At 38.5% G+C, this 25,636-nt stretch overlaps 1 protein-coding gene across 1 annotated transcript in view; it reads left to right on the top strand.

The window, feature by feature from the left end:
- Positions 1-23,887, top strand: part of LRP1B (LDL receptor related protein 1B) — a gene marked incomplete at its 5' end in the record, with an annotated part of 5,941,474 nt that extends 5,917,587 nt beyond the window's left edge. The window contains one exon of the mRNA XM_044073672.1: positions 20,811-23,887. Within this exon, the coding sequence (XP_043929607.1) occupies positions 20,811-20,951 (141 nt within the window). The remainder of the gene's footprint in view (positions 1-20,810) is intronic.
- Positions 23,888-25,636: the final 1,749 nt, after the last annotated feature.

Below are 25,636 nucleotides of genomic sequence, written 5' to 3'. Positions count from 1 at the left end.
GCGGGTGGTTGGAGATTAATGATTTTGAGGCCATTCACAGTCACTACCCCTCCCATTGCCCTACATTAGCAAGCCTGCTGATGGCAGTCACCTTGAAATACCCCTTTGGACAAAGGCCAGTCCAATGGCTAAATGGAAATTAAACTGTTTTAATGTGTAACATACTATTTAGGTAGGAGTTCTAACCCAAAGACTTTGGTGTGTGTGTGTGGGGTGTGTGTCTTTGATAATCCCCTTTTATGGACATTCAAAATTACTACTCCCCCTTTTCCCCTTTTTGGGCCTGCTGATGTTCCCCTTTTAAAGATACCTGGGAGATTCCAACATGTAAGCTCCATGGCAGGCCATAAATGCAGAACAATGTAGTAGCATAAAAAAGGTATGGTTTGAATCCATCTGTGGAAGTGTTTGTGTTTTAATATGTTTTACCAAAAAGATGTTGGCCTCTTTTACAAATACACATCTCAGAGCCTGTTTTACCAGTCCAGAATATCATCCACCAAAGTACCTGTTGAACCCCCCAATCGGGTCAGTGGTGCATGTGGTAAATGTGTAACCAAAATGGCCCATAAAGATTGTTAGAGGTTTGAACCTCACTCTTGGCAAATGTAAATGTGTGTTTAGGGTAAAATTATTCTTGGGATCTCTCACCAAATGCCAGTATTTACAAGCTGGTGATGCTCACCTTTACCTTGGGACAGCTTTCCACCCTATAAGCTCTGTGGTGTGATAAATGCAGTACACTATAGTAGCAATACATAGCTGGTAGGGTTGAATCTCAGTTTTTGGAGTGTGTGTGTGTGTGTGTGTGTGTGTGTGTGTGTGTGTGTGTGTGTGTGTGTGTGTGTGTGTGTTTGTTTGTGTTTTTTACCCTTTTGTGTGGAGGTTGCTGTGATTGTGTAATAACAGGATGCATTGTGGGGGGGTTTTTTAAAAATTATTTTTGGGGCCTAGTATATGTCACAATGTCCACCTTACAAGGACAACAGATGTCAAACACCAGAGGGCTGGTGTAGACAATCCATAGCCCTACATGTGACATTATGGATTGGTGACAATATAGGCAACCCTTCTATTACTCAGAGAACCCCTCCCCCCATGTCTCATACAAAACACATTTGGGCAACAACCACTTTTTGGTAGTTCCCATATTGCCTCACAGATAGTAACCTGTGATTGCAGTGGACTACATGCCTTTTGACCACAACAGTGTGACATCAGAAAGACGGGATGTGTTTTTTGACTGAGTGTGTGTTATCCAGAAAGAAAAAGGACATGGCACCCTGTTCCATCCCCAGTAGGCAAATAAATGCTTACAGTCCCTTTTGCTATTTTTCCCACTGGATGCCTGCAAAAATTAGAGTCTGCAAATGAAACCCCAAAAAGGGGAATACCATGCCTTATACATATGCCCTGTATGGACAGATGCCACTAACTCCACTGAATGCATGTATCATGCTGTCAATTTAGGTGCAAGCATGACCTCAGTTCCATAGCCAGGTGTTACCAAATGAGGTCAGGAATGTTACATCAGAAGATAAAAATCTGTCCACACAACATGCCCCAGAGACCTTAAAATACACTTCCACATGTCAAAGAACATGTGGGGGGAATGTGAAACCCAGATACTGTCCATGTTATGAAATATAGATCACATACATGGGAAGCATTGCACATCACTGGCCACCCACAATAGTAACCCAGATGATTGGATGGTGAATACAATATCCACCCGTGGGGACCACTCCAGGGACTACACCCCTGAGCCACACTGCAGACTATTGTCATGTGGCCTGATGCCAAAGTATTCCCTTTTGACCTTTTTTTAAAGGCAATTCATACAAAACCCCGGGAAGCAATGAACCTTTTCCAGTACGGGGTGTGTGTGTGTGTGTGTGGATGTGTGTGTGTGTGTGTGTGTGTGTGTGTGTGTGTGTGTGTGTGTGTGTGTGTGTGTGTGTGTGTGTGTGGGGGGGTTTGGGGGGGGGGGGGGGAAGCCATTCACTCACTACACCTCCCATTGCCCAACTTTGAGCCTGCTGATGTCATTCATTAAAATAACCCTTTGGCCATTTTGTCATATAAGCTCTGGGGGCCAATAACTGCTAATACTGTAGTGTAGAAACTAGTTAGGTAGGAGTTTTTTGATCCTGCCAACTGTGTTTGTGTGTGTTTCTGAGGGGTGTTGTCTTTGTTGACACCTGCTTTTGTGGACTTTTACATTTTCCCTTCCCCTTTTTTCCTTTTAAACGGGCTGATGTCACTCACCTTCAAAGATACCTTTGGACAGCTCTCCAACATATAAGCCCCGGGCCATGAAAAATTTGTGAAACCCTGTTAAATACAAAATTTGGGGGTTTTGAAACTCATACTGGTAAGTGTGTGTTTGTTGGGGTTCATCAGTATCCGTGGGTGGGGGTGTTGTGTAATGACAGGATCCATTGGGGTGTGGGTTTTCCTCTTTTTGAGGACCTTTTTTGCCCCACATTAAAAGGGCCCAAACAGTTTTCAAACACTGTAGTTTTAAAGTCCTCACCCCATAAATTGAAACCATGTGAAATTTCTATGTGACAATATGGATTGTACACAATATAGGCAATGGTTATAATAATACCACTCTCCACCCAGGATCATACACAACATTGGCTCTTACTCCCCCCCTTTTTGTCTCTTCTCTCTCTTTTTCTCTCTCTTTTTGGTGGATGGGGAAAAAGTACATCTGTTTTCATAGGCAGCAGCTTGAGTTTTGAAAGAAACTCATGATCAGCTGAGGGCCCTGTGCATGGAGTCCCCACTTGCTAATTGCATGTAACAGCTTTTCCCTTGTTTGCATGGAAACACACTCCTAAAAAGCACTTCATGTTTTTTTCCTTCACTGTGAGCAGGACTTCATGTGGGTTTTAAAAACAGCATCACAGGGGGTATTTGGGAAATACCTCTTACAACATACACTGTGGAGACAGGCCAACAAACAGGGGGGTTTTTCCCAGACAGGGGGACAAAAGGAAGGTATGGCTGTTCTACTTTTGAAGTAATGTTGGTTTAAGGGGGTTTTGGGATATGGCTGTTCTACATGATTTAAAGTCTGGCATGACAGTGTTATGTGGTTGGAAACTCTCACCTGTAGGGCAAACTGCAGACTGGCCAGTTTTTGGAGTCTTACAATGGGTGTGTTACTCACACATTTCCTATCTTTAGAAATAAGTAGCATACTCTGATGATTGCAGTCAGTACATGGTGACATCCATGTGAGTTACTGACTTCATATCCCTCAGAAGAGATATGTAAACCCCTGTTACACCGGGAAATTTTTCTCAGTTTATCACAGCAATTGTCAATATTGGCCCTTTTTTGCCCCTGTCCCCAAGCCTGTCCCCCTTTGTCCATATGTCATGAGTAAGAGGTGCATATGCATAATCATTATTTACTGACATCATACCTGATAACAAGCCAGTGAGATATCAGACTGCTACATGTTATGTATAGTAGGCCTTATATTTGAGGAAAAAACCGGGACATTCTGTTGTAGTCTGTACAAATAGGTCTGTGTTTTTTGATTGTTGACAGAGTGTGTTTTGTGAATTTCTTGGCCTGTGTACAGACTGGGTAGTTGTCATTGTTCTTGGTTTTTTTTCCCTATTAGCATCATGTTTGTAGGGCCAGAATGAAAATTCCCATACCCCAGTCAGGCATCAGATTCACTGTGTATTTATATGTAGGGTTAGTGTGTGAGTGGCACATATAGGATGGTTTTTTTACACAGTCCATATACTTTTAAAATTTTTTAAATTTCCATAATGTCTGTGACTGTTTGATTGGTTGTGGGTATGCACTTTCACATGGGTTTTTACTCCTTTTCTGTTACATGCCTGAGTTCCCGCTATATTTGCAAGTACATTTTATTCCCCATAGGAAACTTGGGTCAGTGTTGTGGCAGTCTGCCTGTAGTTTGCACAGTGCTTTTTGACATTTGACATGCCTAGCAGCTCAGTGTATTTAGCTAGTGTGATGTTATGTCCAGATATTTGTCAAATATAATGTTGCCTGGCCACCATGTTTTGTTTTTAAAAAACAGTGGGATGCTGTGAAAATGTATGTCATAACTAATTGGGGAAATATGGGGTTGGGACCTCCCCTGGTTTAAAATGTGTTAAAACAGACAGGAATGTGTGAATGCATCAATTTTGAGCTTATCTATTCCAAATATTTTTGATATCCCCATTTACATGGCTGTAAACATCCACTTTGTCAGGCTTGGTCCACATCTTGCACTAAATGTTTTTATACCTCTGGACTGACCAGATTGTTCAGAGTTTTTGGGCATATTTTCTGCTGTATTCCACAGGATCATTACTGTGATTTGTGTGGTACTTCACTTATGAAAGATGTCTGTCAGTAACTGATGGGGGTCATATCAGTATCAGAAGTGACTTCCCCATGTCTGTTGACACAACCCCTTGTTCTACATTTATACCTGCAATACTTACATTACTCCCCTTTCACTAAGATTTTCTATTGTTGGTTGACTCCCCTAAAGTTATGGGCATATGTTTTTTTATTATATTATATATATATATATATATATATATATATATATATATATATATATATATATATATATATATTATATATATATATATATATATATATATATATATATATATTATATATATATATATATATATATATATATATATATATATATATATATATATATTTGTATATATTATATATATATTTATTATATATTATTTTTTATATATATATATATATTATATATATATATATATATATATAAAATATGTATATATAATATTATATATATATATTAAAATAAAATATATTTTTATTAATATTATGTAATGTATATATATAATTTTTTTTTTTTTTTTTTTTTGTATATATATATATAATATATATTATATTATAATAATATTTAGGGGTTGTTTATGTATATATATATATAATATATTTTTATATAAAATTTTTTTTTTGTTGTAAATATGTATTTATTTATATATATTTATATATACAAACATAATATAATATATATATATATATATGTTATATATACACAAACAATTTATATATAATATATATAAATATATAATATACATATGTTTTAAAAAAAAAATTTTAAAAAAAAAAAAATCCCCCCATATATATATTTTTTTTTTTTGTGTGTATAAAAAAATATATATTTTATAATTTTTTATATATTAACATTTTTATATATATATATAAATATATATATATATATATATATATATATATATATATATATATATATATTTATATATATATATATATATATATTTTATAATATATATATTTTTATATATATATATTTTATTTATATATATATATATATATTATATATTATATATTTTTATATATATATATATATATATATATTTATTATATAACATATTTATATATGTATAATTTTTATTAAGATTATAAAATTTTATTTAATATAATATTATATTTTATATAAATTATATTTTCACTCCCTTTTTGTAAAAATGAATTTTGAAAAAACCCATTTCCCCCCAATTTTCTGTTGGGGTTTTATTTTAAAATGAAAAATGTTTCCCTTTTTTAAACCCGCAAAAATTTTTTTGCTCAAAAAGGCTTTGGTATGTGGTTTTGGCATTTTGAAAAAAACCCTTTAAGGGTTTGGTTTTTGGAATGGCTTTAATTTGGTTGGGGAAAATGAATTTTTTATTTTTTGCTACAAACAAGGCTTATTGTTAGCCCTGGGTTTCGTGATTACATTCTTGGGCTGGGTTTCCTTTAAAATGTATTTTTCCATAAATTTCTTGGGTTTTTTTCTGTTCATTCGTAGCCAAAGGGGGTGAAGTTTTCTGAAAGGGCCTTTTTAATGGTTTTTTAACAAACTTTTCTTTATGTTTGGGGGGAAATATCCCAGGTTATATGGGTGCCAATTTTTTTTTGTTTCATTTCATTATACCTTTAAGTTTTCTTTTTCCCAAGTTAAAGGAAAGGGGAGATTGCAGATTGTAGTACTGGAACCATAACCCCTGCATGCAAAGCTGGACTCTGGATGTATTGTGTTCTTGGTGTGTGAGCTTTTGTTATTTTTGCTACTGGATATTGATCTGATATGTGGATATTAACTGTAGACTACTATGTGTATAGGGCATGTCATTGAGGGGCTGTCATGTAGTAATGGCATACCTGTCAGTGTTTAGGCATCTATCCAAAATTTAACCCAAAACATAACCTTTTGGGTAGCTGATTTCTTTTCCTCTGTACAGATGTGCAGATGTCAGGTATCCTTTCCCCCTTGCAACAATTACTGACAGATGTTTCCCCGCTGTTATGAAGCCAAAAACCCCCCTGTATGCACCACATGCCATGGATACCTCAACTAACTACAGTCAACAGAACATGCTTGGGGACAGGTCTCCCAAACCCGGGCCCTGTTATGTAATATTTATACATGTCAATTTGGGGCCCCCACTGGCCCTCTGCAAAACCAGATGATTTGGGTGTTGCATTTAACTGTCCCCGGGATCACTCCTGGGTTGATAGATGGCCTGCTGACAAATGTCAGGTGGCATGTACATTTTCCCCATTTTTCATTTTCCATGGACATTTTTGGGAACACCTGGCACCCTATGGGCCCCTTGACAAATGTGTCAGTGTGCATTACTGAGAATAACAGTGTCTGTGTGTTTGTAAACTTGTAGTTGATAATACCCTGAGGGGCCCTTTTCACCCCAAAAACCCCATTCCAAATTAGAAATGGCTGCTGCTGTAATGGTTTTACACTCTTCACCCTATGGGACCTGGAGCTTGCAGTACCAGCATAACACTGTTGTCAAATGGGTAGATAGGCAGGGGTTTCCCCCTGAGTCCTGGCAAGTGTGTGTTTTGTGAATTTTGTTTTTGGGTACAGCATTCTGAGGCCACATTCTCCCAATACACCTTGCCATACATTATAAAATGATGTTGCTGACATTAGGGGAAAACCATGACAAACCCTCCCCACTATCCCCATGTGCAATAAATGCATATCCCCGTAGTAACATTAGATAGACAAGGGGGTATTGCAGTCCTGGTCAATGTGGATTGTGGGGGTTTTAGGGTTTCAGGGTTTTTGAGTAAAATCCCAAAGTGGGGGGTGGGGGCTGTGTTTACTGTCTTTTCACCCTGGTACCCACATTACATGTCCCAAGGTCCACTGTATGAGGACCACTGTCACCATCAACCATACAGGTAACTGATTACACTATCCAGCCCAATGATGCATTTGCTGTGTGCAAATTATCTGTAACAGAATGGACTCACTGACAAGGTAGTTAGCACTGTAAACCCCCTGATGTGTCTATGACTGTTTATTTTTTTGTCAAGTTATATGACAGTATGTCAATTGTATTGTTCATTAACACCCCGTACATCCCCATTACCATACTGTACAAGGCCTGGTGATGTTCTTCACTTAAAAGAAACTCAGGAAAACCCCATCCTAAAAACTTTTTGTGTGCAATTAAGGAAAAATTAGTAGCAATAAGTACCTGGGGTTCTACCCCAGTGTTGCCAAGTAAGTGTGTGTTGTATGTTAAGGGATCTACTTCAGTTTGCAGAAAATACATGTCCCAGGGGTCATCTGTCCGAACTGACTGGAAATGCTAACATTTCAAAGGAATCATCTTGTGGAAATTCATTCCATCAAAACTAGTAGTAGATTTTAAATGCCCTTCCCCCCTGTAAACTGTACAAAACTGAAATTGGTTTTATATTGGGGGTTTGGGTTTGTGGGCACAGCCACCCCCATTGGGGTTATTGTTTGTATGTTAGTCTGCTGTAATGCTGTACAATTTAAAGGTTAAGTAGTTGTAATCACACTATGTGTGGTTCCCCACCCACACCCCCCAAAGTGGGCTGTGCCACCCCACCCCCAATGTTTACCAACTCCAGGATTGCACTACATTGGGGGAGGACATATACCCTACCATCGTCAATGACATTAAACTGGCAGACTGATTATTTACTGATGTGATGTTTTGCCTATTTTGTCTTGGTGGAATTTCATAGGCTAAAATGAGTTCACTGCAAAAAATTTCATCCATGTGACAGTATTCTCTGTGTATTGCATCAACACCAAAGCCCCCCTTTTGTGTGTTATTCACAAACATTTGGTGTGTGCCACCCTTTACCATTGTCCACTGTAGAAGGGCTGCTGACATCAGCCCCTGCACTCACCTGTATACACCCCCCAGACCTATCAGCCATGTGGCACATGCAGTAACTGTTATACAGACCTGTTACTTGTGTTCAGCTGTACCCAGGAAAAACAGTCAATGTGTCACCACAGTGCCATACCCCCTTTTAGGAAAAACAGCAGACCAACATCCTGCTGACACATTAAAAAACAAACTGAATACATTATGGGCCACAAATCAGTGTTAATAAAAGCTATAATGCATCATGGCTGGACAGCTAAAATCCTGACATGTAAGCATTAAACTTTCCAGCTGAAAACATGTTAAAACATTACATTTTCTAAACCTTAGTACATTCACCCTGTGCATCAGAACCATATTAGCATGTCCCTGCCATTATGGATGACAGGGATGTGGCGGTATCATCATATGCACAGGGTGTGTTGGGGGTTTCCAGAGACCTAGGCTGAGCCATTTGGTTGACATCATTTTGTGTGTTAGGGGGTTTTTTATCAATTGGGCTGTGCAGATGTTGGGTGTGTGGTATGGAGTTTCCCCGTGTGTTGGGGTGTGGGGTGTGTGAAGGGTTTTGATGTGGCTGCCCTATACAGGGGTTTGTTGGACAGCTGCAGACCATACATGGCAGGGGCAGTTCACCTTTTCCGGGCCCTGGAAAGAGAACCCCGCCAGGGGGTTTCCCCCACTGGTATAAGCCCAAGATGACAAAAGTGCTGGATCCAGGTCCCTGTTGGGGCTGGGGACCATGTGCATGTGGCCCGCTTGGTGGTCTGGACAGCACCCCCCCGCAGTGCTGGTGCTGGTACTGCCACTATGGGGGGGGTTTTTGCACACCCCAAACCCCCACCTGTTGGTGTTGCTGACCTACACCACAGGCTGGCCCTATCCCACCATATGCTCTAACACGACATTGAAAGTCGAGGATTCCCCCCATCTCCCCAAACCCTCTATCCAGGACCTCTGCAAAATAAGGTGGGCACCTGCAAGATCACGGATGTTGTCAAGTAACAGAAAGAGTAGCCCCCTGGAGCCCAGACTCTGGTTTTAACGTTCCATACATGCCTGTGCCTCCCAAAGGCCTAAAAACATCTTTACACCTGCTGTGGCACTTCTGCCAGGGGCATGATGGCCAGCAGCCCTCCTAAGAACCCTTCATCTTTTAAACTGCCTGTGTGGTACCTCACCAGTTATCTGGCTATTGGGTGTGTACAGACACACTTGCCATAGTCACCACCGTCCTGTTTTCCCCCACCCCCTGTCCCTCATCTATGGCCAGGTGATGGGGTATGTTGGGATTGTGACTGTGTGGGGTGGGGTGGATAAAGTGGGATGTCAACCGATGGCACAGCTTCAGCCCCCGACAACCTGCCTGTTTCCTCACCATACCTATCATCATTGTCAGAGTCTGTATGGACACTAACATCAGTTTGGTGCAGGAGGGGCCCTGACCCACCTTCCCCCCTGTGGGGGAAAAAAAAAACATAATTTTAAAACCTGTACATCATTGCTTACCTCTAAACACACACACACACACACACACACACACACACACACACACACACTTACAGGTGAGGTCGCACAAAGATATTACACAGACCTCTCATTCCCCCAACAAAATGCATGACATATGGCACTCAACAGCATGCACTGCAGCTATACTCAATCCTTGTTACCAACATTATACATTTTTTGCATGAGTTGTGTTAGTAGGTGATGCCCCCCCCCCCCGGAACACACTGCAACCATGTACACAGTATTGCTGTGCACCTTTTCAGGGCCCCGGCATGTACTGTGCACCCTACCTCCAGTGTAAAACCCTTGCTGAATGTGTATATGTGTGGCAGTTATGTTTGCTCTGTTGCTCCCCCTTGTTTTGTCTGACACATACCTGGGATGATATGAGGACAGATGTCTAGTGAATGCCTGACCTCTGATTTGCAGATCTCATCATCAGCAGTGCATGTATGAGCAATAAAATCAATTACACTGCAACCCCAAAACTTACTTGGGTATGAAAGTGTACACACCCTTTGACATGCCAGCCTCTTCCTTTTTTTTGCAATGGGGCCCCAAAACTGCATATTTTAAAATTACACACCCTGATTTTGTGGGTTCATTTCACTTCCTGGGGACAAAAAAAAGGTTTTTCTGAAAATTAAATTTTTTACTTTGCAGAAACAAGGTATTGGGGGAACCACCCCTCCAATTCAATTTTTCTTGAAGGGTAATAACTTTTTTTGATATAGATGGTAGTTTATTCCAATATGGGTCTCTACAGGAATCTATCCCCCACTGCTGTTTATTGGGTGACGGTTTGGGCCCCAGAGGCTCAGGATTGGGATTTCAAGGGGGGGAGCCCGGGGGTTTACATAGCTTTGTATGTTAAAGGGGATCACCTCTGAGTAGGCATTGACAATCTGGAGTTTTTTAGATGGGCTGTTAGGGGATCTGTTTGAGGGTGGTAATCCTCTTTTTGATTTTTGGGGCCCTTTTCCGGTTGTTGTAGATGTTTGGGGACTCCAAAAGGGGTTGTACTCAAAAGGGTCTAATGTGTTATAAATGCAAAAAATCAAACAAAATGTGTTTTTGCAGATGCTGATTGAGGCATAAAAATTTGGGGTTTCATAATGTGCACACCCAAATGATGGGGTGTTGCATCACCTGTTACTTGAAACAGCAGTCACTATTCCTGGAAGGGTATACTAGCATGGCCCATCTTCCCTTTTCATTATTTCATCCTCTGCCCAAAAGTCCCCAACTCTCCCTTACAACCCTTGGAGGTCACACATGTCTTCACTTTTTTGTGGAGTCAGGGTTATGTCTGGACCTTCATGACCTTGACTGTGTTCAGAAAAATTTTTAAGGGTTTGGATGTATGCTTCAGTTCACTGTTGTGTTTCAGGATGACACCCCCCCCATCCTCAACTTTTTGCAGATGCTTGACAACTTTGATTCATTTTGCAGTGTTCCAAATTCAGAACACCATGTCTATCAGTCTAGTTCTTGCTAATGAACAGAAAACCTAAAGGTGTACACTGGCACCAGAAAGGTACAGATGAGGATGGTGGGCCTGAGGTGGAGTAAGGTGTTGCTTGTGCACCACATGTATCTTTATTAATACTGTCAGTAGATTTCAACCTTAGTCTCAGTACACCATTGCACATTGCAACACATGCCTTTGGGAGATTTGATGTTATTCATATGCTACCCTGTAGAGAGCCATGGATGATGTTTCCTGTGGAACAACTCTTCCATCTGATCACCCTATCCCATAGGCCACACTTATACAGAGTCCAGATGATTCCTGCAAGTCTCTCAGTGTTGCTGCATGTTTCTGTGCAGCCTCCATGACCAGTTTGCAACATGTGTTGTCATCTGTCTTGGATGGGAATCTGTTTATTTTCTACATTAATGTTGTCTCATACTTCAAAGTCACATGCATGACTGCACTGTTTGCCATAGTATATGCAATGGTGAGGCAAGGCTATGTCTCCCACTCCTGAGTGCTACCTTTTGGATATGGGATCCATTCCATGATTTCTAAGATATGTGCAAGCCATGGCTGCCTCTGTTGCAGGTGAGTGGGAAAATGTCATGGACATACTTCTTGGACAGCAGACCATTACTTGGTGTGACATTGAGGCCCTGTACTTGATGGAAGGTGCGTACTCAAGAAAAGTGAATGCTGCCAGTATCTCAAAAGCTGCTTCCACAATATGTTATTTGGAGTGTATGCACACATATCCTTCCAGTGTTTATTATAATATAATATTCACTAGGTGGGTTGCAAACTGGCTCACAGAACCCATGGTGTGAAATTAGCTAACTCCAAGTCAGACTGCCGACCAGTCAAGAGGGGAGTCCCACATGGTTCGGTCCTGGGTACTCTCCTGTTTGATATCTACTTCTCTGAAGTCCAGGCAAACACGAAGGGACTCTGACTGACAATGTTTGCAGATGATTGCAAGTTGAGAGCTATTATTAACTCCCCAAGTGATGTTGACATCCTGCAGAAAGGCCTCAATGAGACCAACGACTGGTGTCAGAACCATGGCCTTAAGCTCAATGCCACAAAATGTGTCTTCATCCCCTTTGGGAAAAACCCAGTTCCCTTGAATTACCACATTTATGGTAGTCCACTGAACACAGAAGGCGTTATAAGAGATTTGGGAACACAGGTTGACAGCAGCCTCTCATTTGACCACCACATTGCCACTGTGGTCAGAAAATCCTTCTGTGTGGCACATCTCATTACTAAGGGTTTTGTATCCAGGAAGAAAAAGGTTATTGTCTCCCTCTATTCTTCCCTCATTAGGCCAATCATCAAGTGCAATGCCCCATTTGGCATGTACCTCACTAGGCCACAAAAGTACCTCACAAAGAGGATCCTAGGCCTTAAACACTTGTCCTATATGGACAGACTCAAAAAATTCCAACTATTCTTTGTCTTATATTGCCTATTTAGAAGCAATCTCTGCTTGACTTACAAAGCCACATCTGACCGAGCTCTGTTAGAAATGCTACATCTAAAGAAATCCCAATCCCTCCACACCACACGCTCCGGAGACTTCAACCTCATTACCACAATCAACAGAACATGCTGGAAGGACAGGTTCATAACCCAGAGAATGCCCATGTTATGGAATAGACTTCCCATACATGTTAAGCAGAGCACTTCACTGGCTGTCTTCAAGAGAAATCTTGATGAGTGGATACGAAATAGAAAATTTACACTGGGGATCAATCTAGTGGCTCTATTCGAGAGAGGCACTATCAACAAAGGTTGGGTGGCATGATGCCAGGGTAATCCTATGGGCTAGGCTAGAAAAGGATCCAGGGCCATTAGCCTAGTACACGCCTATGAACCTTTATATATATATATATATATATATATATATATATATATATATATATATATATATATATACATACATGCATACATCTACATATATAAATATATTTCCCTACTGTTGAATGACTGTGCTGCATGATATGTTTGAGAAAACATCACATTTATGTACAGTTTAAATGGCTTAGTGGTAAATCACTGTGGCTATGGTGTGCAGGGTCCTGGGTTTGAGACTTGGAAGGAATGATTATTTTGTTGCTGGAAGAATATGGGCTGTTGGATACAGAGTGATTAAGGCACTTTTAAGCAGTTGTAAATGGGTTTGCTTGGGTTTGTGTAGCGGTAAGCAATGCTGATGTCAGATTAAATAAGCTTACAGACAGATAGCTTGACAGTGCTTAATCTGTGTAACCATCACTTGCTGCCATGCAAACAGGCTTGAACCTGCTTTCTACTGCTTAAAAGTGCTTACTCCTGCTTACCCCTGTGCTAATTTCTTTAAAAGAAAAGAAAATAGGGGTGATAGGAAAGTGCTGAAAAAGGGGGGCATGCAGAGGGAAAAACAATAGGGAAAGTAGCTTGGGATGTACAAGACGGGTGTAGGGAATGTCCATAGCTGTTCATTTCTTCTACAGCAAAGCTGTGCATACGTACTGAATTTAGAGGTAGAGTTGGACACTCAAACCACTGAGAGAGGAGTGAGGACAACAATAATGTGTTGTGAAGCCAGTTAGACCAGATTACATGTGTCCAGTGGACACATGTGCAAAATGGACAGCTATGTATGGGACAAATTTTTTTTTGGGAACAGATTACCCTTTTTTTAAGGTGAGTATGGGATGTTGGGGAAGGATAGTAGGAATATTTGGGGAGGTAGGCTGGGTAGGAAGCCAGATAAGACAGCATACAGGGGGTGGTATATGACATGTGGGGGTAAACACCTTGGATGGGGAGGGGTGAAATTGGAAGACCATGAGCCCCCAAATGGAAACAGTGGGACTGAGGTCCCAACCCATGGGCAGTCACCACTGCACCTTCACGGCCCCAAAGGTGGCTGTGCTGGGGATTGACCAGGAGGGGCAGGCTAACCCTCTAAATGCACCCTCAAGCTGGCTTTGTAGATCTCCAAATTCCCTTCGGAGCTCACTATGCACCAATCCCCAGACCAGACTTCGGGAGACAAGATCCTGTCTGCACTTGCTCCCGGGGGGGGATGAACCCCATCCCCTGAGGTGGTTGGTAGTGCAGGACCAGCGTTTGAGGACGTCCCTGGGTGGGACTCAGATTTGCTGGGGCCTGGTGCCATGGCCAGATGAGGTGGGAGAGGTGGGTCTGTTGGGACCAGCCTTCCTAAATGTGTTATGGTGTTGCAGTTTTAAAACATATGTGGCTTAGTAATAGTCAACACAATCCAGGATTAGTTATAACAGCATGCATAGATATTCCCATTAACCCAAAACACCAGATTTGGAACAGTTGCATAGCAAACAGAACACATGCATATATGGAACCGCAGTGGCCATTACAATGGCATGCAGGTTATATTGATAGCAACAGGCCACCAATGATAGTATTTCAACATGGAACATTAATAGAAACACATTTCAATATTTATTGAACAATACGACATATGTCCCATAGTAGGTTTGGTGTAAACATACCCACTGATTTGTGTATTTAGATTATTGTTGCAGATACAGTGGGGGGGATGTCAATTAACAACTTATATATCCTTGTAGTACTCATAATTTTAATGATCATTGCTCTAATCATTAAGGTACAGGTATTATTACAATACCCTATGGCCTTGGTTTGGGCAGTGGTATGTTTGTAAACAGTGTATACTTCAACTGTCTTATAGCTAACTTCTATATCTCTGTTTCTACACATATTCCCAGATTCCAAGTTAATATTATGCACATGCCTCTCAATCTCTTAATGCATACACTCTGTACAAAGCTTGACAACATGGGGGTACAAATAGGGACCTGTTTTGAATATTGCTGTAATAAATTTGCAGAGTTGCTAGAGTGGCATGATTTGTTTTAATATAAGTTTTCAGAAGGTTTTGAGATCTGAAAATCAAATGTATGTCATTATTTCGTGACTACATTTCTGAGATCATCCCACTGATTTGCCAGGGTGACAGAGGAACAGGCAAAAAATATGAGCCAGTCATCTGGACATTCTGAAAAATCTGTACAGGTGAGAGGTATGATTATGCATACAGCTTACTACTACTCCCAGGATTCTAAGCATGACTGTGTCTGCAAAAAATACAACAATTTAAGTGACAGCAGAGTGTGCTCTTTGGATATTGCTGTCTATTCCTTCGGTGTTTTCTGTCTAAGTCTCTCTCTTGGTTGTACAATGTGACCTTGTAATTACAACAATCTTATACAGACATTCCTTTATGTAGCACAGTGTGAATAACAGTGGTTGACACAACAGTACTATTCTGATATCAGATGTTACTGAATGCTACAAGTCAGCCATACTATACCAGAGTAAACACTACCAGTCCAGGATTTAAATCTTTATTGGCAGGCACAGTTTTCTTGTCTAACAGACCTGTGGAGGGAATGTTAGTTAACACTACCTGACTGTTTCTACACATATTCACAGATTACAAGTTAATATTATGCACATACCTCTCAATCTCTTAATGCACACACTCTGGACAAAGCTTGACAACATGGGGGTACAAATAAGGACATGTTTTAAATATTGCTGTTATAAACTTGGAGAGTTGCTAGAGTGGCAGGATTTGTTTTAATATACATTTTCTGAAGGCTTTGAGGTCTGAAAATCAAATGTATGTCATTATTTTGTGACTACAATTCTGAGATCATGCCACAGATTTGCCAGGGGGACAGAGGAACAGGCAGAAAACATTACCCAATTATCTGGTCATTCTGAAAAATGTATAGAGTTTATTGGTATGATTATGCATACAGCTTACTACCACTCCCAGGATTCAAATCATGACTGTGTCTGCTAAAAATACAACAATTTAAGTCACAGCAGAGTATGCTAATTAGATATTGCTGTCTAGCTCTTCAGTGTTGTCTAAGTCTCTCCTGGTTGTACAATCTGATCTTGTACTTACAACAGTCTTATACAGACATTCCTAGACATTTGTTTTATGTAGCACAGTCGTTAACACAATATTACTATTCAGAGAATGCAACAATAAATGCCATACGATACTAGAGTAAACACAACCAGTCCAGGATTTAGAGCTTAATTGCCAGACAGTTACAGTTTTATTTAAATATGACCTATATGGGACTATTACTATCATATTGTCTGGTTTATTCAGTACAAACCATACACAGTTTTTATATTGCCAGGTGACTTTCTACTACTTTATATTTATTTGGTATGACTTCTACAACTAGGATTGTTAGTCACCAGCCTCGCAATGCAGCCTTTGAAGCCTACTAGCATGGGCTTCCTGATTCACAGCCAACTCAGCTGCAGCTATAAGGAAAATATAGAAATATTTAGGCATACTTATTCATCATATACACAAACTGGACATTAGTAAACAGTTATTAGTATGAGTACTAGCACACTGCTGAGACATCACCCCTCGGCCTTGCTTTTTGGACCCACTCCCTCTTTCTCCCCCTTCAAGTCAGCATAGTGGTGCCAGACCTACTCACCAGTCCGAGGGATGCCAGTGGCACTGGTAAGATCATGGGTGAGATGGTCCTAGGCTTCTGCTTTATATTGAGAGCCTTGTTACTGACCCTGCAGCAGTCTCTTGTCCTGGTTTTGTACCAGGAGTCCTACCATGACCATGGACTCCTGTATGCCCCAGTGTTGCACACAGAAGCACATGCCTTCGCCAACTCCTGCCATACTGCCTTCAGTGGGAAGCTGCACCCAGTAATGAGCTGTATTCCTGCCTGTGGGTTTTAAATACAGCTGATTTCCTGTCCTTTGCTGTGATTGGACGGTTTTGATTATGCTGAGCTAAGCTAAACTATGGGCAAACTTGCTTAGCTAAGGTTGGCAGTGCTTAAAGGGACAGGTTCAGCACTGCTTACCAATGGGCAAATCCACTTAGCTGGGCTACTCATTGCTTAGCAGTCATATTTACACAACGATAGTAGAAATGCTTTAAGTCGACACATCCAAGAGACTGACAATAAACATCATTTCAAGTTTGCTATTTTAAAAAGGGTAAACTACAACATCAGGGGAGGAAACCTAAAGGCATATATAGCGGCTAGAGAGGCTAAATGGCAAATATTAACTGATGCTTCCACAAAACCAGGATTAAATGAATACATTTCGTTAAGACCATTCCTAGCATAAATTACTTCATTTATGCGCGTTATGATATATTGTGTTATTGAATTGATCTACAGTCCCACTCTGCCACAAATGTATTTAATTGTATCATTATATATATTATTATTTTTATATATATATTAAATATATATTTTTTTCAAGTTACAGTAATCAAATATCATTCACCATATTAAACATATTTTAATATTTATAATATTTATTATACTTATTATATTTATTATAAATCAATTAATACAAATTATTTTTCATAATACCATTTTTATTATTAATGTTTTTTATTTAACAACAACAATATGGTTGGATCTATTTTCTACAATTGTATCTTTATATTACATCTTATCCACATTATTGAAAAGACTTGAAGTATTATGGCAAGCATCAATACATTATTGAAACTACAATTACACTATTTAATAGAGTATATATGTTTTATTTATTTAGGGCATTTATTCATATATATGCATTTTTTAACATGTACTTATTGGTTCAATAGCTTTGGTATATGTAACTTTTTCTTTTGTTTTTACGCTTTTATTATATGCATTTACACACTTTTTAATAAAAAGTACGAGTGCAAGATATTTAGCTCATTTCTTTGGTCTATGTATGTGGAAAGGCAATTATACACAATTGGTTTTAATTATATTATAATATACATACTGTATTTTTAAGTTTTAATTTACAATTTAAACACTACTAGTATACTATTTTAACAGCATGCAAAAAAGGGGGTTTTATACTGCAAAATGTTTATTTTATATGTTAATACTGGTATTGTATGTTGGAACATACTGTACATTGGTCTTTATCTGAAAAATGAACTGAATGACAGTCAACGAGATGTATTAAAAAAATAGAATGAATATTACTTTAAATCTTTGTGTAAAAAGTTGGCGCCAAAAGTCTATAAAATGATTCATACTATGTTAGTATGCGATTCTGATGAAGTCCACGATTGAGTGGATGAACGCACTTAATCGCATTTTATATTTGTTTTTTGGTTTTAATTGAATTGCACAGGGTTATCGGAGTGCATTACCACGTTTTTGGTTTTTCGTTCAAGCTGTTCTTGTTAATAAAAGGGTGTATCAAAGCTTCACTGATTATTGGCGTATTTTACTTGGTTCACGTTAGTTGGATTGGCTTGCAGCATTTACGTTATATATCTGGTTCATATTTACACAATGCTTACACGTGGTAAGCAGAGCTGTGCAATGCTTAGTATTGCTTATTTTTAATTTTATAGACTATCTGCTGTATTTCATTGATTCATATTCATTAAATATTATAAATATGTTTACTGTCCCTGACATCCAACAATGTGCTTTCATTACATGTATCCATGTGTGACTATACTGTATGGGGCACTTGTGTTTATATGCGGGTTTCACAACTTTATTAAACTGACACCTCACATCTGGACCTAATGCAGTACTCTGGTTAACAAATATATGTTATTTAGTAGCTAATAATAAAAAAAAAATGTTTATGCACTGCTTTCACATGCAAAATGCAAATCGGTTACAGTGGAGATCAAACTGGAAATGGCTGCTTGCAAAGCATACACTCTAACCACTACTCTTTTGCAATACTGCTTATGTTAGATGTCTCTTGCTATTTAACTTCTTGTGCTGTTTAAGCTGGACTAAGCGTAGCTAAGCAATGGGCACACCCACACAGCTACACTTAAACTTTAACGCATTTATAAAAAAAAAGATTTTTTGTTGTGTTATTTTACCTATACCCTTCAGAATATCCCTGCTAATGCTGAACCTGTTATTTTATCAACTTTATGCTTTGTGTGACAATTGTCTCTTTTGGCTTTATCCACATTCCTTACTCTGACTGGTTGGGAGGTGTGTGCTATGTTCTTATGCTACCTGTGTTATCTTAGCAACTTTTGGCTTGGTAGGGACGATTGTCCCTTATGCCTTTGACCAGATTTGTTATCCTGATGGGTTAGGGGTGTTACCAGTGTTCTTGCTCATTTTTAATTGCTGAAAGGCAATTCTGGATTGCAGGGGCATGTGTATTATGAGAGCTCTGCATTCAGACATACCCCCTTCGCTCATACACGGAACCAACGTTTTAGAGTATGGCAGCGCGCCTTCATCAATATGCATGGCGCGCTGCCGTGCTGAACAGGAACGGTCACTGCTGTGCAGAAATAGCTTATTCCTGCACGGGTGCTTGCTGAATCCAAGGGACTGTTTACTTTCTGTGACTGTGTCCCTAAACTTGTATAACAGTGTAAAAGAAAACACTATATTATTACAATATTAAACATTGTTACAATATTAAACATTGTTACAATATTAAACATCGTGCTGTTGACCTACAACACTATATTTGCATGGGATCATTTAATCCTGACTACAATGCAACTGGAATGCAGTCAGTTTATTGCCTGCACTGTTTCTTAATACAGCACAGGGATTTCTATTGCAGGTTATGCAGACCTGACCACATTGTAGTACAGAAAACACATATCACAACATTTCATCATTGTAGCTTAGTTTTGAGATGCAAGTGCATTTGTAGCAGTCAGACTGTACATGAAACAGCACTTGCTTTATACAATGCTTTGCAAATGCCATATTTTTTCTGTTTCCTTGAAGATAAAATATGTCATCTGCACATCATATTCTAAGTGAAAGCAGACAGAGTACATTTCTGTAGCATTTTGAGGCTGAATTACTTCAGTGCTGGTGGTGCTTGTGATTCTATTCCAAATTTCAGAAACCCTGCGCCTTCTGCTTCTATGTCTGTGAGATTAAACTTGTTAAGTAAAGCACTAAAATATGTTTACATAGGAAAACAAATTTCCAAATTATGCTGATTGCATTTGCCTGCATTAAATTTTTATTTTTTTGATTTTACAGTGATGATATAATTGTGGATAAATTAAGCACAGAAGCCCCTGAATTTTAGTATGAGTGGTTGGAATCTAATGCACAAGGACTGGAGTCCACAAGCTGCATTCACCAAAAAATGTTGCTGAAAAACACTTTTTAATGTGTTTTTGCAATGGGGAAGACCCCTGCCTCCCCATGTGGGAAGCATGCCCCTCACCCTCCCAAACTTATATATACTAACTCCATTATCACAACAACTTGAAAAAGGGGGATTCCCCTAAAAAGGGAATGACTCATGGCACAACTCACTGACAGTGATTTCTTGTGGATGAACTCTGATCATCAGGAAGTTGAAGCTCTGGCAGTCAAAGCTCAAGAATTCAAATTCCATCCACCAGTAGGATAATCAAGCCCTTATGCTAACTCATGAAATCTGATGTCATTATTACCAAATATCACAGAATAAGGATGAGTAAATGAGCAGCTGTAACTACATCCACAGTAAACATGAAGTAAATGGATTTTATTTCTGTAAAATAACTGCTTGTTTTCTTTTTTTATTTATATTTCCAGTCTACAAATTACTCAAATCCAATGTATGCACAGTTGTACCTGGATGGGCAAAATTGTCGAAATGTTTTAACCAGTGCTGAAGAAAGGAAAGAACTTCTTCCAAAGAAATTAGAAGCTGGGATAAAGGAAACCAGGGCATAGACTGCCTATAATTTTTTTATATATTCTGTATAAATGTAAAAAAGATAAGGATTACTTTTCTATGTACCAGCAGTAACTGTTTTGGCATCAGCGTTACCTCTGTTTTTTGTGCTGATGACAACTGACTGAACATTTGTATGGTATTTTTTATGAAAAATAAAAACTGCACTACAACATAATTAAAAATCAAAGCTGCTGATCATATATACCCTTCATACATCTGATACAAATTATGAATACATTTCAGAGTATTATTAAAAAGAAACATATTTTGAATCACCACTTTTGCTTCTGTTTTACTTGAGATATGCTGCTTATGCACTAGTCTGTATTAAATATTAAAGCTGTAGTATTTTCCTTCATTTATATTTAAGAGTTATGCGATAAACAGACAACCAAAAATTTTGCATCTGTTTCTGTGCACACATCCTTGCATAGGCCTATGCACAAATGGGGATGTGTGTTTGTATGTATGTGAGTTGTTGAGGGAAATGTTATAGCATCATTCTTAGCTCTGCCTTGTAGTTTACATTTGCCATTTCAGCACAATATTTACATGTCGTGCCAGAACTGCCAGAACTGCTCCTATGATTTCACATATTCTGCCTAAACTGAAGTGCAGGATTATGGTTGTGAATCTGTATCATTCATGAATAAAGGAGATTATACTGTTTTTAAATATCAGTAAACTTGCAGATAGATGAGACACCAATTTTGCACTTTACCACTTGTTCTGGCTGTTGCTATTTTCCTAGTCTTTCTTTACTTGTAACTGTCAATGATATTTACAGAAATATAGAATGTTACGATTTGACATTCATTACAAGTAGCAACAGTATTTTAGAAATTAAGTATTTTGTGACCTGTTTTATTCTGGATCTTTTATCCAAGAAAGTGAATTACTCTTGTCTCAGCATTTTTATAAATATTCCTTAAGCCGCTGAGGTACATACCAGCAGCAGCATCTCTGAATGAAATATATTTTAACTAAGTAGAACAATTTGGAAGAGGGAATGTTGCTCCCCTAGTATTAATCTTTCTAGAGTTAAATATAAAATTTGACTCAATCACCCAGTCATGACTTTTAATATCGGTCCAGTTATACTAAGTGAGAAAATATGCAGATCATATTTACTGCTCAGTTTTCATGTGTATGATGCATTATTTAAATATGTTATTGCCTTAATGGTTTGAAGAAACATATGTATTAGAAATGCTGAATTTAAGAAATAAAAACAAAACTTAGAGGTTACTGACAATTCGGCTTTTTGCCAGTATGTCATACAAAATAAAATTAATAGTTTTATCTTACTGTACTCTTTTTACCAATACTATTATATGTTTTTTATGATACAGTCATGCGTTTGTGTCAACTGGTAAAAACAGTGAATTTAATGAAAACAGCAGTGAAATTGTAAAAATAATGGAATTAATTTAGTTTCTTTAAGGACATAAAGCCAATTGTAGAGGTAGATTATGGCAACTTCTAATATCTGGTGCAGCATGGGCAGTTTTCTTTAATTGTTATATAAATGAATCAGTAAGAGTGCAATCATCCTGGGGATTGTCCTTTTTTATTAACAGTTTGGTTAATACATTTAAAATATGTTGTATAGACCCCAACAAAATGCCAAAAAATGTTGCCAAATCATAGACCCTAAATTGCAAATCCAACAAGTACAAAAATAAAGTATGATTTTGAAAGTAAAAGTACATTCTGAAACTTGGTATGCTGCCATTAAAGATTTTTACAGGGGGATTTAACCCATGTACTGTCCACACGTGGCCTGTTTCCACACACTTGCTACACATAGATCTCTCTTTCTCTCTCTCTCTCTCTCTCTCCCCCTCTTGCATACACAACACACTGAGATCAGTTTACTTTTCATTAGGGGAAATATTCCAAAGTACTTAAAACATAGTACATATAGTTCCTTTCTTACAATATGTCTGAATGCTTAGAGGATCAAATTTGTGGTCCTTTCGTTTGTCAATGGACGGTTGGTTGATTGATGATCAAAGCAACTAACCTAAAAAATTGCCAGAGTCCTGTCAAAACTCTAAGAACAGTGGGCGAGTAAGAGCTTAGTTTTCCTTTCTCTCTTATGTACAAGTTTACAATAACTCTGAATAGATAATCTAAGGAGAGACGGAGATAGCAAGAAAAATGCAACTCTTACTTTCTCCCTCTTTTTGTGAGTTTTACTACCATAACAGAATGCTGGCATTTTTTTTTTTAGATTTGACATTCTGAATGCCATTCTCTTATCTGATAACAAAAAGGCTCCTCAAATATATAACTAAGATACCAGTATTTTTTGATCATAGTACTGTTTCTCGGTTTTTGAAGCCTTTTTATTTCTTTACAGTATTTTTTCAGAATGTTAGCATCATTTTATGATTAATTTTCATGCAGTTTTAATTATTATGTTGTTTAATATATAAAATACTACAGCTTTAATAATCAGTATGTTAATAATCTTCACCAACACAATTATTCTAACTTTTGTTTCATCTAGGAGGCATAAACGAATACTTAAATTTAGAAGGGCTTTTTGTTATTTTTGAAATACACCTTTAGCAGTTACAGTACAGTATCAGATAAGCTAACAGTTTGTTATTGCCATCAGATTTCGTTGAAACACTTTAAAACAGCTGTGTCTGTTTCCTAAGCAGTGCCCTTATCTACTTGCATGCAGACTACCTGTTTAAAATGTTGCCATACTGAGGCCTTCATCAGTTATCAGTTTATGTACTACTAGTGCAATTTGCTTGGATAATGGGATGCATATCTTACACTCCTTTCAATTGCTTTGTTCAGTACACTTTTTTAAATTGAACAGTATTTTTCAGTTTTGGTTATAATAGTCATTTTTGCCTATGTTTCTACAATGAAGTGTTGAATACTTTATTAAAAAAATGGTGACAAAAAATTATCAAATGGTGTGATTGTCTTTCTGTCATTCTTGTTACCACCATAAAGTGATTTTCTTGTTTTTTTAATGAAATTATTGCTGGAAGTTGTAGGTAGACAAAAGTGCAAGCCAAAACTGTTAATTAAAAGGCATTAAATCACTACTAATACTTGCAAAACAAGTGTTGAATTATGCAAAAAAAAGTTTGGTCAGATTTGTGTTAACTACTCTATACAACTCTTTTTTGTTTTCTAATTTGTACTTGTTGTACTGGTTTTTCAGATGGCATTAAGAAAATTCATAAGGATAGGGCACTATTCATAATCTCATCCTATTCCCCACAGCAGGTTTGTGACAGCAAACACAAGAGTACATTCAGACAGCAGTTGCTGGACCTACCAGTCGAAGCAGAACAACATAAATTGGTGTTGATAATTTGTAACCTGAATGCACATATTGGGACAGACAGAACAGGATATGAGGACTTCCTGGGTCCACATGGGTGGGATAACAGCAGTAAAACAGGAAAAGCTTTTCTAGACTTCTGTCTGGCAAATGGCTTGATGGTGGCCAGCACATGATTTAGCAAGAGGGACAGCACAAGATCGCAAGAAGAGTGGCTGACATGCAACTCAAATAGACTTCCTCTTAGTAAAGAAAGGACACTGGGGTAGAATCAGTGATTGCAAAGTCATCCCTGGTGAAACAGTTGGCCCAGAGTATAAATCAATGATTGCCACAATCAGTTGCAAGCATTGCACAGAGAAGGCTTGAAGGCCAAGAGAAATTAAGCTGAAGCCCTGGAAGTTGACTCGAGAGAAGGCACAGGAGTTTGAGGCATTACTGAAGGCTCTAGTACTACAGAAAGAAGAAGAAATAGGTGGAGTTGATGAAGAATGGTAGCAACTCAAAACAGCATGTGCAAGGACTATAGAACTGATATGTGGTTGAGTCAAGTATGGAAATAAGGTACATAAGGAAAGCTGGTGGTGGATTGTAAAAGTCCAGAAAGTCATCCAAAAAAAAAAAAGGAGTGCAGGAAAAAGTGGAAGACAGTAAAGATAGACCAGGCTAAGAAGGAATACTGGTAGGTTAACAAAGAGGCTAAGAGAGGATTTTCTATAACAAGGCATCAGAGGCACTCTACTAGTTGCTGGAAAGGGAATTGGTAGATGGTACAAAGAAACTCTATCAGGCTGCAAGGAGAAGACAGAAAGTTAAGGAAGATCATCAGTCACCATTCACAAGGAATGCCAGCAAGTACCTGCTCACCAGTCCAAAGGACATCAAAGGATGATGGAAAGAATACTTCCAGCAGCTTCTGAACAAAGACAACTCCCCAGAAGCTGTACCACTGTAGACATAGCCTACAGTAAAAGAAGAGGAGGATCTCACCCTAGAAGAAAGAAAAGAACAGCACTAAGGAAAATGAATTCAGATAAATCAGCAGGTTCAGGTGAGATCATAGCAGCTATAATGAAAAAATGTACTGAAAGTGGGGATAAGTGGCTCCTGAATCCAGTTTGATGTCTGACAGATGCTCCCATCTTCTCTTTGTATATATAACTATCAACCATCTTTGCTGATATTTATATACTCTATGTTATAAAATCTTCTTCTTCTCCTTTTGGCTTTTCTCGGTTAGGGCTCGCCACAGCAGACCTTCCACAGAAGGCACACACACACACACGCACGCACACCTAGGGCCAATTTAGAGTGCCTCAGCTTATCAATCCTCCAACAAGATAAAGCAAAGATCTTACCTGCCAG

Source organism: Protopterus annectens, chromosome 6.part0 (assembly GCF_019279795.1).
Source record: "Protopterus annectens isolate FY-2018-M chromosome 6.part0, PAN1.0, whole genome shotgun sequence".
NCBI classification, from domain to species: Eukaryota; Metazoa; Chordata; order Ceratodontiformes; family Protopteridae; genus Protopterus; species Protopterus annectens.
This window is presented reverse-complemented; position numbering and strand designations above follow the sequence as displayed.